This window comes from Poecilia mexicana, unplaced genomic scaffold, assembly GCF_051168715.1.
Source record: "Poecilia mexicana isolate PSO_F unplaced genomic scaffold, ASM5116871v1 scaffold_2, whole genome shotgun sequence".
In the NCBI taxonomy this organism is placed as follows: Eukaryota; Metazoa; Chordata; class Actinopteri; order Cyprinodontiformes; family Poeciliidae; genus Poecilia; species Poecilia mexicana.
In genome coordinates this window covers 2,398,729-2,416,255 of record NW_028263371.1, presented here as the reverse complement: position 1 = coordinate 2,416,255, position 17,527 = coordinate 2,398,729, and the positions used below count along the sequence as shown (strand labels likewise).

General features: G+C 40.7%; 2 protein-coding genes across 2 annotated transcripts; one reads left to right on the top strand and one right to left on the bottom strand.

Annotated features, from left to right (window-relative positions):
* Nucleotides 1-1,679: 1,679 nt before the first annotated feature.
* Nucleotides 1,680-15,797, bottom strand: gatb (glutamyl-tRNA(Gln) amidotransferase, subunit B). The gene is made up of 13 exons (XM_015010756.2): nt 15,630-15,797; nt 14,422-14,575; nt 14,214-14,327; nt 9,840-10,038; nt 9,036-9,158; nt 8,828-8,941; nt 7,292-7,376; nt 6,759-6,803; nt 5,234-5,426; nt 5,018-5,151; nt 3,072-3,150; nt 2,831-2,965; nt 1,680-1,982 (listed from the first exon to the last, which is right to left on the bottom strand). The coding sequence occupies exons 1-13, from the start codon at nt 15,767-15,769 to the stop codon at nt 1,857-1,859; spliced, it is 1,641 nt and encodes a 546-aa protein (XP_014866242.1). The 5' UTR covers nt 15,770-15,797; the 3' UTR covers nt 1,680-1,856.
* Nucleotides 15,798-15,883: 86 nt separating this feature from the next.
* dctpp1 (dCTP pyrophosphatase 1) lies at nt 15,884-16,942 on the top strand. Its single transcript, XM_015010757.2, has one exon. It carries the CDS (start codon nt 16,040-16,042, stop codon nt 16,568-16,570), a length of 531 nt encoding a protein of 176 aa, XP_014866243.2. The 5' UTR covers nt 15,884-16,039; the 3' UTR covers nt 16,571-16,942.
* The last annotated feature ends 585 nt before the right edge of the window (nt 16,943-17,527 follow it).

Below are 17,527 nucleotides of genomic sequence, written 5' to 3'. Positions count from 1 at the left end.
GTTGAGTTCTAGATTCGTACAATATAGAGCTAATTGTTGGTTGTCTATGTTTGATTCTCGTGGCTTGTTGAATAGACAGTACTTTCTAAGTTTGTTCTATATTTTCTAACAGGAGTTTTTCTACAAAGTCATGTGAAGAAAGTTGTAAAGATATACGACCACAACCTGCTAGTGACGCTGCTGATGAAGACGGAAGCCTGCTGTGGAAACATGACGTCTTCAGACTAGAAATAGTTTTGAATAACAAAATGAATCTGAAGACCAGACCGTATACAGACAGCAAACTTCATCAGAACAAAGTTCCAAAGATGTCTTGATAAAATATCAGTCCTTTGTTTTTAACTCCCCCGCAGTCGTAAGAGACGGGGCTCATTAGACAGACCCACAGCTTTTCGGTCTGTCAGGGTCACAAGCGTTTTTGCAAGAATGCCTTTTACTTTCTTTTCTTTTTCTTCATTTTTTTGTGGTTTTGTGAACTGACAGACTGACTGGACACCCCATGGCTTCCCTGCTGTCCGACCGTGTTATCTGCCACACTCCTCCTGAGCTTTGTGCTAAGACCGCCTCAGGGTTTTAAGATAAATGTTGATATTTTTCTATTTTTTTTTCTAGGTTTTAGTCTTTTAATAGTTACACCCAGAGATCCTGAACTGCTCCAAAAGGCTTGAAAAGCTAATTGATAATTTGGGGGAAACATTGGTTAGGGAAGAACCCTATGGAGGAGTTTCATATTATGACTTGTGAAGGTTAAATTATTCAAACCTCATCAATATATCATGTGATTAGCTTCATTCTTGGTCTTAATTTCAAGTGTGTGTTTTAGATGGTATATAAAACTATCCGGTTAACATTTTTTATTGCAGATTTTGCATTTGAGTGTATCATGTTCTGAATAAATTAATACCTTAAGGGTTGAAAACATTTCTAATTTCACGACTTCAGTACATATTTTAAACATATATGTAATTTTAAAACCAAGGAGGTTTTAAAATGAAGAAAATTGAAAGCCAGATGATCATAGTAAACATGTATGTAATGTAACTTGCTGCTATAGTTTTGGTGGACGTCTAAGATCCAGGAACCGTTTCTGTCAGATTATTCATTTCAAAGACTGAAGATGGCAGAATTTGGTTTTGGACATTATTGTACAACCTGGCAAAGGCAACTGAATAACATCCTGATTCGCACTGCTGGATGCATATTAAAATTTGCTTTATGAACTGAAAGCATTTAACTGTGACAGAAGAGCATAAACAGAAAAAGTGGTCGAGGGAGGAAATACTTTTCACAGTGCTGTTTTTATTAAAAACTAAATCCTGTGATATCTGCAGCACCTTTTATTTCTCTGCTCTTCTCTCAGAAGCAGCCGACAGACTCCAGCTGCCCTCAGCAGCTGATGGACTCAGTTTACATTAAATATAAATCAACCAGAGGAACCACAGAGCTTCATGTCAGAGAAAATGAATATTTAACAAGATTTCTGCAAGTGTTTGACAAATCATGACATGCTTGAACCACAGGAGGGCGCTCTGTGCTCAGGCTGCTGCAGCATGGGGTGAACCGTCTTCTTCTTCAGCCTCGGTAAACTAGAAGTCGAGATAAAAGGTTCTGATCCGACTGAGCTCTGTGAGAACAAAAACTAGTTTCTACTTAAATCAAAAACACCACAAATAGAAATATAACATATAAAAACATTATTGGTTTATTAACATTCACATCCTGTTTATAAATACAATTCTGTTATTGTACTATGAAGCTTTAGCATTTTATCCTGCAGGAAATTAGTTTTATTGTTTAACTGCAAGCTGAATTCAGAACGTCTGATTGGCTCAGAGTCGGTGACGAAGACGATGATGTCATGAAGTCTTCTCTTGGAGGATTTTCCTGACCAGAACAGGGTCGGCTCTGCCTTTGGTCTCTTTCTGAACCAGACCCATCAGCTTATTCAGAACTTTCTGGTTTCCGCTCCTGACGGCTCGAACCTGCGAACACAACAGCGACCTCTGATGTCACACGGCTCAGCAACTTATGAGAGCAACGAAACAATCAAACAGTTCACTCAGTCAAAAAGTCAACCTTCAGTTTTGTGTAGAAACTTTTCACAGAGACAGAGAGCAGGCTGACACTTTATTAGCACCTGTTGTCAGACAGGCAGCAACTCAAAGCACTTAAAGCAGGTAAACGACTCCCTGGAGATTGAAAGGGGCAGTATTATGTGTTTTCCAACCACATAGAATCATTTTATAGCACAATGAAGCAACTATGTTAGCTTCAGTTGTTTGAAAAATACTGTGTATATCTCAAACATGTCTTAAAATAAAATAGAATTGGTAATTTAGTGCCTTGAAATTGGGCCTCTGTCTCTTTAAGAAACTCTTGCTCTTTCTGAAACTGCCTTCAGGACTTCAACACAACGTGGCTCCTCTATTAACCCTTCAGCAACATTTTTACCAGCGTTGCACTGAGAAGTAGCTCCTATAATGAGCTCAGCAGATGTTTGCTAATTGCTGCTGGCTAGTCTGAAGGAGCTGAGTGGAAGAGCCTTCCCGCTGCTTACATCCCCTAGAACGCTTTACAGTTCTGGATCGGACTTCAGTGAAAATATTAAATTATCAAACATATTATCAACAGATATTGATCACTTGTCCAATATCAGTGATATATCTGATTGGTTTATTGTGCAGCTCTACTGGACAAACTGAGTTCTGAGTTTCCCACTGAAAGCCAGAGAAGCATCAAAATGAACGTTAAAAACATACTGAAAATAAAATCCTCATATCTACTGACTCTATATGATATGAGAGATTCAGAGATGCGAGCGCACGCTGACCTCATCTGGATGTGAGTCTACGACCTTCTGGCAGATTCGGTGAAGGTCGGCATCGTCGCTAACGAGCCCCAAGTCCCGCTCCTGGATGATCTGCGGAGCCGCCTTGCCTGGCGACCTCCACATCTCCTGGAACACCTGGAGAGGAAAGGGAGCAGCAGGGGGTGCCGCAGGTAAGAAGGAGAACACACAAAGGAAGAAGAACGCAAGAGGCAGGAGGGATGGGGGGGTGCAGCACACTGACCTGCTTGGCAGCAGAGGAGGAGATGCGTCCTGCTTCCTGCAGCTCCAGCAGCTCAGCCAGGGCAGCAGGAGGGACTGGGCTGGAAGCAACGGAGAGTCTGAGTTAATTACATTGGAATAAACGGATGAGGATTCATGACAGAAATAGATAGAGATAGCAAAAGAGAGAGAAAGACAGAGACAGTGGTCGCTGAACTGAATGGAGAAGAAAAAGGTGATGAAGGTCTGGGATTTTCCTGATCAGTCCGCTCTGACTTACATCTATTTTAATTTTAATTTTTACCTTTATTAAGTTAATAAAGAGCGTTGGATTACAAGCTATTATCCCAGCAAAAATGGACAGAAATCACTGGACTTGAACTATTAATTGTTAAATCTAGAAGAGAGACTCAATAAAAGCCCATTTGCTGAAAGAACAACACTTTGACAGCAGAAATGAAACCAAAACTGTTAAAAAAAATAAACATTTTGCATTTAAGACAAAAAAAAAGTTATCTGTAAATCTACCCTACCCAGAACTCCAGTAGTGGCAGGTTTAGCTTCAAATTCTGTAAATAAACCTTTTATTAATCATTTTTTTCATCCAAAGAAACAATCACCGCATCAGTCCTCCTCCCTACTAATGCTGCAGGTTTCTATGTTTCTTAAATGTTGATGTTAGAAGGATTTATTAGCTGGTTTCATTTCAAACAGCCAGTGGCATCAAAAGCTGACTGTGATTTTGGACACGTAATTATAAAAGTCTGAAACCATGGCAACCATTTTCCACCAAAACCAACCAGAAAGGCTTTTAATTTGAAGCTTAGATGCAACACGGGTAGAATCAGACCATTCCAGCCAGGAACTCGTCCTCAGGAAGAAGCTTTTCTCCCTGTCAGACAGTCACGGTGACTTCCTCAGAGCCAGACACAAATAATTAGAAAACACAAAATGATCCCATTTATTCCCCCGAGAAAGTCATTTGGCTCTGCTCTGGGATTTATCTGCCTCCTTCACTTTCAATCATGGTATTTTGAGAAGCGAAAAGGCCTGAAATGAAGTGTTTTTATCAGCTGCGGGGAAGAAGCGGAGCATCGTTAAAGAACCGCTCACAGCAGCTGGACCCAGATCTCTGACAGAACTACAGGCGATGCACCAATCCACTTTCTTCACTGCCGATACCGATATCTGAGGTTTAGTATCGGCCAATATTGATCCGCTGCAGAAAAACAGAGCTAAGTTGACTAAAAAAGTTTCTTATTTTTCTAAACACAGAGATACATGTACTGAATTACTAACTTATTTGCTAAATCTGCACCAGTACAGAACAGTTAAATACACCAATAGCTTCACCATCTTGGTCAAACACGTAAAAACAACTTTAACTTATTCAGTCAGTACAATGCAAGTGGCTTGCAAAAGTATTCATACCCGTTTATGGAACCACAGCGGTTCCACAAAGGACTCTTAAATAAATAACACATAACACGAGGGGACCCTTTATATCCAAAATTAGTCCTGCATCGTTGATGTGGCATTTGTCCATTTTTCCCATTTGGCCTGGCATTGTTCTTCCTGAGCTCTTAGTCTGTGTGTTTTGGCCGCCACCAGCAGAATTTTAAACAACAGTCATTTTTAAATGCAGCATTTTCCAAAGGACCAAGATGTAAAACCGGCAGGTCTTAGGTATTGTGTAGCCCAACACTGTTACAGAATCGTGTATAATTTTCATTCTGCTTCACAACTACATACCACTTTGTGTTGCTCTTTCACATTAAATTCCAATTAAATATATTTTTGTCTATGTGTGTAATGTGACAAAATATAGAAAAGTTCATGGGGTATGAATTCTTCTGCGAGCCATTTTAAGTTTTCCTTTTTCTTATTGATGTCATCTTGCTTTATTTGATTGAACTGTACACGACGTTAGTGAACAGCTGTTTTTATGTGTTCTGGTGATAAACTGACCTGTGGCTCACGCTCAGGTCCTGCTGCTTCAGGAGCCCCAGCAGCTCATTGGTCACCCAGCCAATCACCTTCCTGGGATCCCTGCTGGTCCCCTTCATCACCGCCTCAAAGTACTCCATCAAGCCATCCTCATTCTGCACAGCAGCACCACATTCATCACTGAGCAGGAGCGTTGCCATTCAGTGGCAGAGTGACAGACTGCCGGTGTGAACTCACCACCAAAGTGAAGCTGTGCTCTGGCAGCAGGCCGTACGTCTGCACCAGCCTGTCTCTCCTGACGCTGGGCAGCTCGGGAAGCCCCGCCCTCAGGGTGCACAGCAGCACCGCCTGCCCCGCCTCCACGCCCGCAGGCAGCGACGCCTCATCCTCAAACACCAGCAGTGGAGGCAGGTTGGGCTCCGGCATGAACCTGCAGGAGGTGGAGGGGGAAGGTCTCTCAGGGTTAGAGGGAAGGTGGACGACTTCTAACTGCTTCTTTTATGACAGTAAAATGAATTCTGATTCTGACTTCTGCTGCGATACAAACTGGGTTGTTGTCGCATTTCACCTGACCAGCCTCACAGCTGTTACACTGCAAAAACACAAAATCTTACCAAGTGTTTTTCTTCTAGTTTTTAGTAAATATCTCAGTGTGCTTAAAATAAGACAAAACTGCTCTGGGGTTTATCTGCCTCCTTATAATGTACTAGTAACTTTTCAGCAAAAAATAGGAGATAGTTTTAAGTTAATAATTCCTTAATGGTGCAGAATTATGTATTTTCCAGACACATAGTATAATTTTGTAGCACAATTAAGTCACTATGTTAACTTCAGTTGTTATAAAAATGTTCTCTATATTGTGGAGAATTATCCATCTCCATGCTAAGTTCTTGATGTATGAGGTGGCGTTCCCTAGTGTGTCATATGCTGTAATCTTAACTTTGATGGTGTTTCCTTTAGCTGTAGCTTTGCAACTAGCTAAAAGAAATAGAAGAAAAACTGAGAATTATTTATTCTCAACGATATCAAAATACAACTTAAAAGAAATGTTACTTCCCAATTTAATGCCTTGAAAATACGTTTCTGTCTCTTTAAAATCTCCTGCTCTTTCTGAAACTCCCCCTTCAGGAAGTCGTCACAAAATGGCTCCTCTATTAACCCTTTAACAACATTTTACCAGCATTTCACTGAGAAGCAGCTCCTATAATGAGCTCAGCAGACTCCAGGTCCACCAAGTGTTTGCCAATTGTGTCTGGCTAGTCTGAAGTAGCTCAATGGTGGATTCACAGGGTTCACTGCTCTGAGTGGTGGAAGCTTAGAAGCTTGGAAATGAAATGGCAGGTCAGAGGAGGAGCTTCACCTTCAAAGGCGGGGCTAGGTCCACCCAGGTGTTTTGTCCAGCTGACTGGTTGCCATGGAGATAAAAGAATTTTCCAAACATGCAGAAATGAATCAAAGCAACACTCCAGGTATGTTTTTGTTGAGGGAGTAATATTATAACACGATGTAAAGCACAAAAATGTCAATGTTGCATAATACTGCCCCTTTAGTAAATTGCTGACCTAAAACCAGCTGAAAAGTTATTTGTAAGTTAGTTTTGTCTTATTTCAAGTGTACTAAGATATTTGTATTAGAAACTAGACCAAAACTCCTGGTGAGATTTTGTGTTTTTGCAGTGTGATGATGAATCCATGTTACTGCTGCTGCAGCTCTGCCTCCAGGTGGAGAGAATCTGTTTCAGAAACAACAAATCCAACCTGACCTGTAATCCTGAAGACCTTCTTTGTCCCGCATAGCAACAGTTTCCCTGGAGGGACAAAGACAAACGGGGAAGAAATCAGCACTCTAGGAAATATTTAATACAAACATTTTTAGAGTGAAAGTTTCACTCAAAGTTTAAACATTTTTCAAAACAAAAGAAAATGCTTGCTACAAAACAAAGTGTTTCTTTTCAATAGTAAAATTTTATTTTAATTTCAAAAGGGGCCACAAACTGTGAAGTGTACCCCTCCGCTTCGCCAAGTAACCTCGGACATGCCAGGGCTTCTGGGAAGCCGCCAGAGCCCCAGAAGAAGAGCGAGGGCTCAGCTGTGAGACAGCAGGCTCATTCTGGGAGCGGCGCATAGCTCCCAGATAACGCGGGCCGACAGCGCCGTCCAAATGGCTCTATTCATCATCATTACCATCATGGCTCCTCCCGAGCCGAGCCCAGGCCTAATGAACCCGGCAGCCGTCTCGGTCGCTAGGCGCTGCTGCTGACGGCTGAATGCTGGCGCCGCTTCTTCATCCACTTACCCTGACTTGGAGTCGTACGCCCGGGTCTCGTTTAGCACCGCCCCTCCTCTCTGCACCACCTCCGTCTGTCTCTGGATCTCGAAGTCTGGACAGAACAACGAGTCGTCAAACACCTGTTGCCGCGCCCCGGCGGCCCTGACTTCTGTCACGAGAAACGGTTCAGCTACCAACGAATCAACCGACATGCAGGAAACTTGCTTCAGCAGCTGAACTTTTCCAGCTGCTTTTGGTTCTGTCAGCTGGAAGCGGAACTCAAACTATGATGGTTATTTCAGCGAGCAGCTGGGAAAAAGTCAGACGGTCTCACACTAACTGGATATGAACGTAAGGCAGTCTCACTGACAACGTCAACTCTCCATGATGCCCAAAGATTTGATCAGAAAAACATTCTCATTACTGCAAGAACCAAAAAGAATTTATTTTCTGAAAAATGAGCAGAACATTTCTCCATGGAAAACAAGAAAAGACAAATTTGAGTATGAAAATTACTTGTAGCTAATCTGTTAGCTGTTTTACGGCAGGGACAGTTAGAACTCAATAATTTCTATTTGCATGATTTATCGTTTTTGTCTTTTTTCCTCTTTCATTCCAAAAACTGGATGACAAAAGTCTTCAGTTTGGTGCTTTGGTCTCCACTGGCCTTTGTTTTTGAAGAACTATTTTGTTTTCAGAGACTTCATAATTCATTTTATTTGTTATGTTGTTTTATTTATGTGAGGTATTTAAAATGTCTTCCAGTTCCAGTGTTAAACGTTCATTAAATTAAAGTTTATTGATCTTTGATTAACATTATATTATTTGAAAATATTATCGTTTATTGCAATAACTTCTGGGACACGTGTTTCCATGTCAGGCCTAGAAACAGTCATATGAAAACGAGTGAAAACAAGCCAGCTGTTAAATATTTCATATATGAATGACATATTTTAGCTGTAGTGACTGAGATTCCTGCTAAACTTTCCATAAATCTTGCATAAAAAACAAAGAACATACTTGTATTGTATACACTAAAGATTTTTGTTTTTAAACAAGAACACTTTTTGTAAATGGTGAAATGAAGGAGCTTTGCTTTTCTTTATATGTCAGTTTTATAAAAAAAAAAAACATGTTTTTTATTCATATTTGTTAAAACTATCACTATGTTATGACAGCATGCTATGAGACAGATAATCTGTAAAACATCGATCTCCTCCACCTTCTACCTGAGCTACTACTACTGTCTGAAGACATGCACCGCTCCTGACCAAAAGCAACCAATCAGAGCCAGGAGGAGGGGCTTAGGGCTGTCAGCCAACCTTGTGTACTCACTGCTAAATGTGCCAATGGCAGCAAATCAATTTACCATTTATCTGCCATCATCTGCGGCAATGCTAACTAGCCTTAGCTTTTACAATAGACTATGCTGATGGGGAGAAGCTGCATTGTAGCAGAGAGCAAGGGATTGGGGGGTGAGCAGCGTGTACACAGACATGATTGACAGCGCTAAGACCCTCCTAGCTCTGACAGTTCAACTTCCAGCTCCTCCTCTGTCCTCACCTATAGCTCTGGCCAGGTATCTAAGGCTGTTGATGTTCTTCACCTCCGTCCTGGTGCCCAGCGGCTCACCTGGCCGGTGCACCGATACGTTGGCGTCAACCCTCAGCTGGCCCTCTGCGCAGACAGCAGAGAAGCACGGCAACGTGGTTACAGCGGTGATTAAAATGCAAGCAGTGGAGGGGAGACAACAGAGTCAGCGGTTCCAAACCTGACATGTTGCCCTGACAGGTACCCAGCGCCTGCAGGATGAGCTGCAGCTCTCTGACAGCTGCAGCGGCCTCTTCTCCACAACTCATGTTGGGCTCCATCACCAGCTCCATCAGACCGACACCTGAGGCAGGAGCAGACAGCTGGGTTTCACATCCACCAGGTATCGACCTCTGACAGAGCACACTGAGAAACTCTATATGGATTTATAATAGAGACGTAAATAATTAATCAAAATACAATTAATTGTCCATTAATGGTTCATTAGATTAAAATGAGTTGCAAAAGATTAACAATGTCCGCTTAGGCCTTCTGTTAGTGTTAGTTTGGCCGCCACCCAGCAGAGGGCGCCACTGGTCACCCTAAAGCAGCAGAAACTAAGATGGCGGCACTGCCCCAGAGCAAAGAGAAACGGTCCAAACAGAGTCCGTTGTGGGATGTAAAATGTAATTTATGCGGTTCTGTTTTGAAATATAAACACACGACAAGCTCATTGAGTTTCACCTTAAGCTAAAGGTTGATTTTGAGGTTCTGTCGTGAGTTAAAGCACTTCATGGAGCCAAGTTTTAACATTCCTGCTAGAGCAACCACAGACGACTTCTGTATGAACATTTCTGTTCATAGGGGATTAAATATTTCACATATTTCATTCTTTTCAGCTTTCGCTTTTCTAGTTAGCAACCTAAGTGGTTACGGTTTTGCTATAATTTGTAAATATGTCTAAATTTATTAGATTACACAAACAGACATAACTTTGTAATCTAAACTTATGTTTAGATTCTAGGGGGCGCTGTGGCGCTCCAACCTGCTCTGTTGAGGTCGATGAGCGTCTGACTGTTGACGTCATCGTGCAGGCTCTTGCCGCTGTCTTGTTCCAGCTGAATCTGTTTGATGTACACATTCTTCCTCATCACCTGGTTCCTCTTCCTCCCTCCCAGGAAGCTGTAGGTTAACACTCCGTCCACCGCTACCGGGCGGCACTGCTGTGTGATCTGGTACCCAGCCTGGAAGAGAAAAGCTGCCATAAGTCCTGGCGCTGGGTGACATCACAGAGATGCGAAACATTTCTACGCAAGTCTGAGCCACAGTTTCTCTATTTGTGTGAACTTTGACTGAGCCATCGTGCTTTCCTGTCCCAGCCTCACACTGCTTTTCTCACAGGATTGCCTTGTCTTTAGATCCCTGAACAAGGTTTTTACCAACGCTGCACTGAGAAGTAGCTCGACTAATGAGCTCAGCAGATGCACAGTTCCACCAGGTGTTTGCTAATGGATGTTGGCTAGTCTGAAGGAGTTGAGTGGGGTTTGTGAGGTGGAACCTTTGAGCTGCTTGGAAACTGCAGCTCAAAGGAGTAGCTGTGTCTCAAAGGCCATGCTAGGTTCACCCAGGCATTTTGCACAACTGAATGGTTGCCATGGGTGATTGAAGGGTTTATCAAAAATGCACGAAAGAATCAAAGCAACACTTCAGGTATGTTTTTGATGATAGAATAAAAGCTGATTTAAAATAATACTGCCCTTCATATTTTAGGTGTTCCTCTGTTCCTGTGGGCCTAAGAATTAATTGACCATGTTTCTATGGGAACTGCATCACAAGAACTAAACATTAATCACACTTATGCTAAAGACAGAGAAGGTGGGAGAGAAGATAGAAGGCAGGTTGTTAGTCAGCAGGTTCCTGACTGATGCCATCAATCACTCCGTCTTCCTGAAACAGCTGAGCACAGCAGCCATCCTCCACTTCCTGTAGGCTCTGATCAGAAGCTACATAAAGCAGTCCCTACTCTGCCACCTGCATTTACCATGCTGGTCTCTGTTGATTTAACCATCTCCAACGGTTACCATGGTAAACTGTGTAGGTGGAGCATGTCCGATTCCATATTAATATCTGTATTGGTTCCAATACTAAACAAAAAATCTATATCGGGTATCGGTGATAATGTGCCCATCCATAAGGGGCTGATCTATTCAGTCTAATTCTAGGTTTTATATTTTTTTATTTTACATTTATTTTGCAGTTTATGTTTTAGATATTTGATCAAGATAGTTGTTTTTGTCAGATTTCAGTTTCTTTATTATATATTTTTCATTGACTGTTCTAATCCTAATTGCACTGACTGAACAAATCAATGTTGTTTTTACATGTTGTTCAAGCTTGTGAAGTTATTGGTGTGAGCTGTACTTGTGCAGTTATCAAATAAATGTGTAACTCAGTAAATTTATGTATGTGTTTAAAAAAATTAACATTTTAAGTCAATTCAGCGCTGTTTTCTTTATCGGATCAAGTCAGCCGATTATAAACCTCAGATATCGGTATTGGAAGTAAAAAAAGTTGATTGGTGCAATTAATAAAAATGCTGTGTTTTCCTGCAGAACCAATCAGCTGCTCTTCAAACCATTTTCTGCTGGTGACATCATATTAAGATATCTTGGATCTGCTCAGATCGCCACCTTGGCCTTAATGACCATTACATGGTCACACACACACTCCACTTCTGTGCTTATTCCGCCCTCTGCAGCCATACTGGGAATCTCATCGGTGGCCTCCAGACATGGTGGTTCAGTTGCACACTTTATATCTGAGGGGAACTTGAATCATTTAGGTTTTAGAAGACATGTGTGGTCATTAAATGAAAGCCGCAGCTCGCCTGGCCTCTCCGTTCAGATAGTCCCATTATGAGCAGCTGGGGCATTTTACACAATACAATCATTACATTTTTGTGGATCTTATCAATAATGAACAATGCAGAGTGAAAGATGTCATCTTTCCACCGAGGGCCCTTCCTCCTTCAGTGCTGCAGCCTTCAACCTGGGCACTGCAGGAGGACACAGAATGTCTCATCAGCTGCATCGTTATAAGGGGGAGTATTGTGTGTCCTCCAGGCTTTTAGTAACTATGTTACCTTGAGTTTTCATAAAAATGCTTTGTTTACAAAATTTTAACTCATAATTTAACACCTTGCAATTAGACCTCTGCCTCTTTAATACACAACATGGCTCCCCTACTAACCCTTCACCAATGTTTTTACCAGCGTAAAAACGTTGGTGACGCTGGCTAGTCTGAAGGAGCTGAGTAGGTGGGATCATAGAGGAGGGTGGCTCTTTTTTCTTCTAATTGTTTTGTTGAGTTCCGAAACATTGTGAGATTTGTGAGGCCACGTGGTTTAATTTCGGAATTACTATTCAACTATACAGAACTCAGTTTAACGTTTTCCTTATATATTTTTGAATTTCAGACATTGAAAAACACAATGCAAAGATAAGTCACAAACAAAATGATAAAAAAAGAATAAATAAATAAATACAGAAGATTTCAAATTGTTGTTTCATGTTTTTTAGTTAAATTTCTTCTTTGTCTTTTTAAATCATATTGAAATATGAACAGTCAAAATACAATAAGTTGCAGCTAATTTTGATATGACGGTTTTCTCACCATTACACTCCTCCTCCAGACAGTCTTATTAAAATAGCAGGAGACATCTTTGATTAACCATCATCCTCATTATTATGTTTGCCCTGAGCCGTCCATAATCCTTTTTAGGAGGCTTGGACAGACTTTGCCGATTTAAAATGCTAAACTCTTTAGCACCTCCTTTCTTAGAATTTCTATAAATTTGAGGAAAGGTCTCTGTGGGGGCAACCGTGACATTTAATCTTTTCCTTAAAATGTCACACATAATGCCAGGAAAATTAGCCCCAGGCCCAGAAAGGTTGGGAAAGATCACTGTGCAAGCGGCTCGCTTCGGAAAGAAAATATGAGGAACGGTGAGGTTTCTTACCAGAGAGCCCCAATTATTCATGTTACCATTAAATAGCTGATTCTAGACTCCACAAACAATTATAAGGAAACAGATTTTCAGAATCTATTTATCAATCAATTTCACATGAGAGATTGGTTGTATTCAGGGGAAAAAAAGTACTAGTTCGAAGTGAAGTAATGGAAAAAATATCTCGACAGATTATTTTGCTCAAAACTAGTAATTTTCCATCAGTATAAAGGAAGGAATAAATGAATTAAAATAAGCTCCCATTTCTTTCTGAAGAGTTACTGGGAAGTTTGTTTTGTCTTATTTCATGGTACTAAAATATTTGCACTAGAAATAGATAAAAATACTTGGTAACGTTTTACGTTTTTGTGGTTAGGACATTTTTGGGCTCTCCTAATTTACATTACCTTTTCTTTTTTATAGGTTTTATGGAGATTATTTTTTTCAGTTTTAATCACTTACTTTAATTACAATAAATGATTTTCTTGCAATGTTTAAAATAGTACAAAATCTCCATATTTTCAAATATGTAATAAAAACTCAAAGGTTCTCAGGGTGTCATTTTTTCACACTACACAGGCAACTATAGAGGACTAAAGGAAACAAACTGCTAAATAAAAAGGGTTCATCTTTGAAACTTAAGGGTAATTTTCTTTCATTTAAAGGTGATTAACTATGTTCTCTTGAACAGGGATTGGTCCATGTGCGATACAAAACATGTTTATTGCATTTTTTGCACAAAATGACTCTTAGAGACTTTAGTCTGCTCAGTTCTGCCTATTTTGAGCTGTTTTAGGGCCTCTGTCACTGTAAATTCAAATAAGCTCCTGTTGGCCACACCCCTTAACTCGACGTTCACACTCGCACATGACAATGGCTATAAACAGATGCACAATTGTATAACCGTACATCTTTGATAAGCAGAAGTAGAGCCTCCTACACAATCAGAAAGAGGTTTCTGGAAGGCAAATTAACCACAAAACATTTGTATTTTCCAGCAGCCATTGTACAGTGCATAAAACCAGCAGAGCAAAGGAGCTGGAGCTCTGTTGGATTGCTAGGTAACGGGGCTTGGCTGGGGTTGCTAGGTAACAGTGCATTACCTGTCTCATGTAACTTTTCAGGTGGTCTTTAAAATGGCTCATTTTCCAGACACCAAAAAAATGTTTTTATTGCTAACAAATGGCTGGGTGTTTTTTTTAAGTGCTTGGGTTGTGTTTAGCTGAGACTCAAATGGAAGTACAAAAACATGCAAAATGTGAATTTTGCATAATAGGTCTCCTTTAACAGTCGAAGCCAATATGTATTCATGCAAACAAATCCAGATAAATGATGACTTTCTGCCTCCTGTGGTAACACCTTTCTACCTACAAATCATAAATATGTTGCAGAACATGGCGAACACACACTCACAGGAAGGTCGGCATAAAAGTAGTGTTTCCTGTCAAAGACTGACTTCTTGTTTATGGTGCAGTTGAGAGCCAGTCCGGTCATCACTGCTGCTTCAACGCATCGCTTGTTGAGGACCTGTGAACACATGACAACATTAACACTCTCCTAGAACAAGCAGAAGAATTATGAACAAGTTAAGTTCAATATGAATATGCTAAATATGACTCACAGGAAGAGTTCCGGGCAAAGACGCATCAAAGAACGAAACCAAGGAGTTTGGAGGAGCTAAAAACTGAACCGATGAGCCAGAGAACAGTTTGGTGTTTGAGCTAATCTGCGCGTGGATTTCCAAACCGACCACTCCAACCAGCTGCTGCAGAGCGCTGAGGTACCAAACACACACAAGAGAGAAGTGGATGACAGAGATGTCTGGGGCAGAAGGAAAATAGTGAACATTACAACGTTTCTTCATGTCTTCTCCGGTCCACAACCTCCTGCTGTTTGTTTTTCAAAGAGCTGCTTGATCTGCAATAAATGTTAGTTAATTATTTAAACAGGCTCTCCATGTATGAGATGCATTTGCTGACACTAGTTGTGTGAAGCAGCATAAAGCCTTTAAAGGCTTTATGAGGCTACAAGGCTATTTTAATACCAAAACATCAGGTATTTTCAAGAAAACTTCTTCAGATTTTAATATTTTTCTTCTAACAGTTCAATAGGCTAATCATTATCTGCAGATTGCTTGCCACAAAATAAACTTGTCGCAATAAGCAATCAGTCAGTTAATCAATTTGATATTTTTTTTAAAGGAATTTTTGTTTATAGAGACTAAATAATACATTTTATAGATGGGTCAGGTTTTGTATGGTTTTTAATTTCCTTTTTACTTATGGTTTTTGGTTGATGTATTTTTTTATGTTTTGTTCTTTACAAAATAAAAGTTTATTAGTCTTTGAGGAAGCAAACTTGTACCATTATGTCATTACCATGTTAGATGAGAATGGTCTATTTAAGTTTATCGCAAAACTTTCTGAGCCAATTTATTATCCAGCAAAATTGGTTATCATGACAGATCTACTATGAACCCAATGTGGCAGGTCTTTTTTTTTTTTTTTTGCACAAGTATTTTGTATTACAGCATGCTGCATGTACCGGAGTTCTTTCAAAGTTGTTCGAGATGGTAAAGGTTCAGTCAGGAGAATTTCTAAATGTTAGCTTGACTGTGAAGATGTTATTTTACTTCAACATACATACACCTAAGTACATCCAGTTTCACCATTGCTTACCGCAGATAATACATTGGCTGTTCATATATACCCCGCTGAACCCCGGAAAACGTGAACGTTTAAATGGTTTGTATTTTTGTTGCATTACATTGCATCTCTCACAGTCACCATGACATCGAGACAGTATAGTTTAGTAAATAAAATAGTTCACCTTTTCTCCAGCGGCTGACTGCTGCATTGAAACTTAGATGTGCTGATCCATCTGATAAACAAACAGGAAGATTTTTGATAATAAGGTATTAATTTGATGTTATGAAGCAGCTCCCTGGCTGCTATACGGGAGGCGGCCATGATGGCCCAGTCGCTCTGATGTTCATGGGAGTTGTAGTACTTTAAAAGTGACCTTCAACGTTAAACAGAGCGATGCTGGTGCCTTAATACTACAAGCCCCACCAGCTAAAGGGGGAGCTTTAAACGAGCCCTAGCTTCCGTTCACAACGCGTCATTTCCGCTATACCGACTGGCGGGACTTCTTCACCTGCTGGAAATATTAGGAACGGGTTGTTTACAGCCATTATAAGATTATTTTCAGGCACCGAAACGAATCCAAGCTCTTAAAACATGATGGCGAGAAGCGGAAAAGACTCAAGAGAACTGAAAGACGACATGGTCGTGTTCTCAAACGGGTGCCGGGAGGAGCCCTCAGCGGGGGACGCAGGAGTCTCGGAGGCTGAGTCCCGTTCCAATGGAGCAGCAGCAGCGGTCAGCCCGCAGAAGTTCACCTTCAGCCCGGAGCCCAGCATGGAGGACATCCGCAGGATGCAGGCCGACTTCACGGACGAGCGCGACTGGAATAAGTTCCACCAGCCCCGCAATCTGCTCCTGGCCATGGTCGGGGAGGTGGGCGAGGTGGCGGAACTCTTCCAGTGGCGGGGAGAGGTGGCGGAGGGTCTGCCGGACTGGACCGAGTCCGAGCGGGAGCAGCTGGCGCACGAGCTGAGCGACGTACTCATCTATCTGGTGGAGCTGGCCGAGAAGTGCCGCGTGGACCTTCCCCAAGCGGTGCTGCGCAAGATGGCGCTGAACCGACTCAAATATCCCGCCAGCAAGGTGCACGGCTCGGCCAAGAAATACACAGAGTACAAGGACTGAGAGCTTGGGGGTGGGGGGTGAATAGGGTAAATAAAACTTAACGTCTTATTTCCAGAGACTCACTGGACACATGTCTGCTATAAGAGCCCAGCTCTTCTGGGTTCTGGTTCCGCTGTTAGAGACTCAGAGTTTCAGGGAAGAAGATGTTTCTCCCTGAAGTCCCAGTTCAGGAGCTTTAAGATTTCAGTTCAAAGGTGGCAGTCTGAATAACACTGTCCACCATAACACGGAAACATTGAGAGGGATTGGATCATTTTTGTTTTTAACTATGTATTTTTTTGTAAACATTTTTGTCCAAATCAGTTTTCTTTTCTTTTTGCTTTTTTTTTTTTTTTTTACTTTAAAATAGTAAAAAAGTATTTTAAAATCTGAGCTGTGTTCTGTGTTTCTAACATAACCTTAAACCTGTTGAGTTACTTGGATTTTTTTACTTCATTCCCTAGTCAGGAGGCTGAATGTGGAGTAAAATGACATTTATAAATGATGAAATGTCCAGTTCTATTCAGCAAAAGTTTCAGACATAGTTGAGGGACATTTTAACATCTTTTTCTAATCTGTTTGAGTCAAATGTCAATTTTAATTTGAAAGAATTTTGAATTATGTTTGACAGGGTTCTTTAATTTGTAGCTGAATGAAATAGATTTTATGGATTTAAAATCCATTTTAAATTAATTTATTTAGCTATTTAAACATAATACTTGTCCTTTTGCAACTATTCATCCTGTCAATGGTTTAATTCTGCAGTTAAGTTTTAGAAAAAGAACAGAACTATTTTTAAAATGAAGAAAATGTGATACAATTAATATCTTGGAGAAAATATCAGTTTGTTCATTAAAGGTTATATTTAAAATATCTGTAAATTGTCAGATATTAAAAGTTGTCAAAAGGCAAAGTTACTGCAGTTATGAAAAATGTTGACCTAATTTTTCAATTATTGACGGTTTTAAAGAAAGTGAC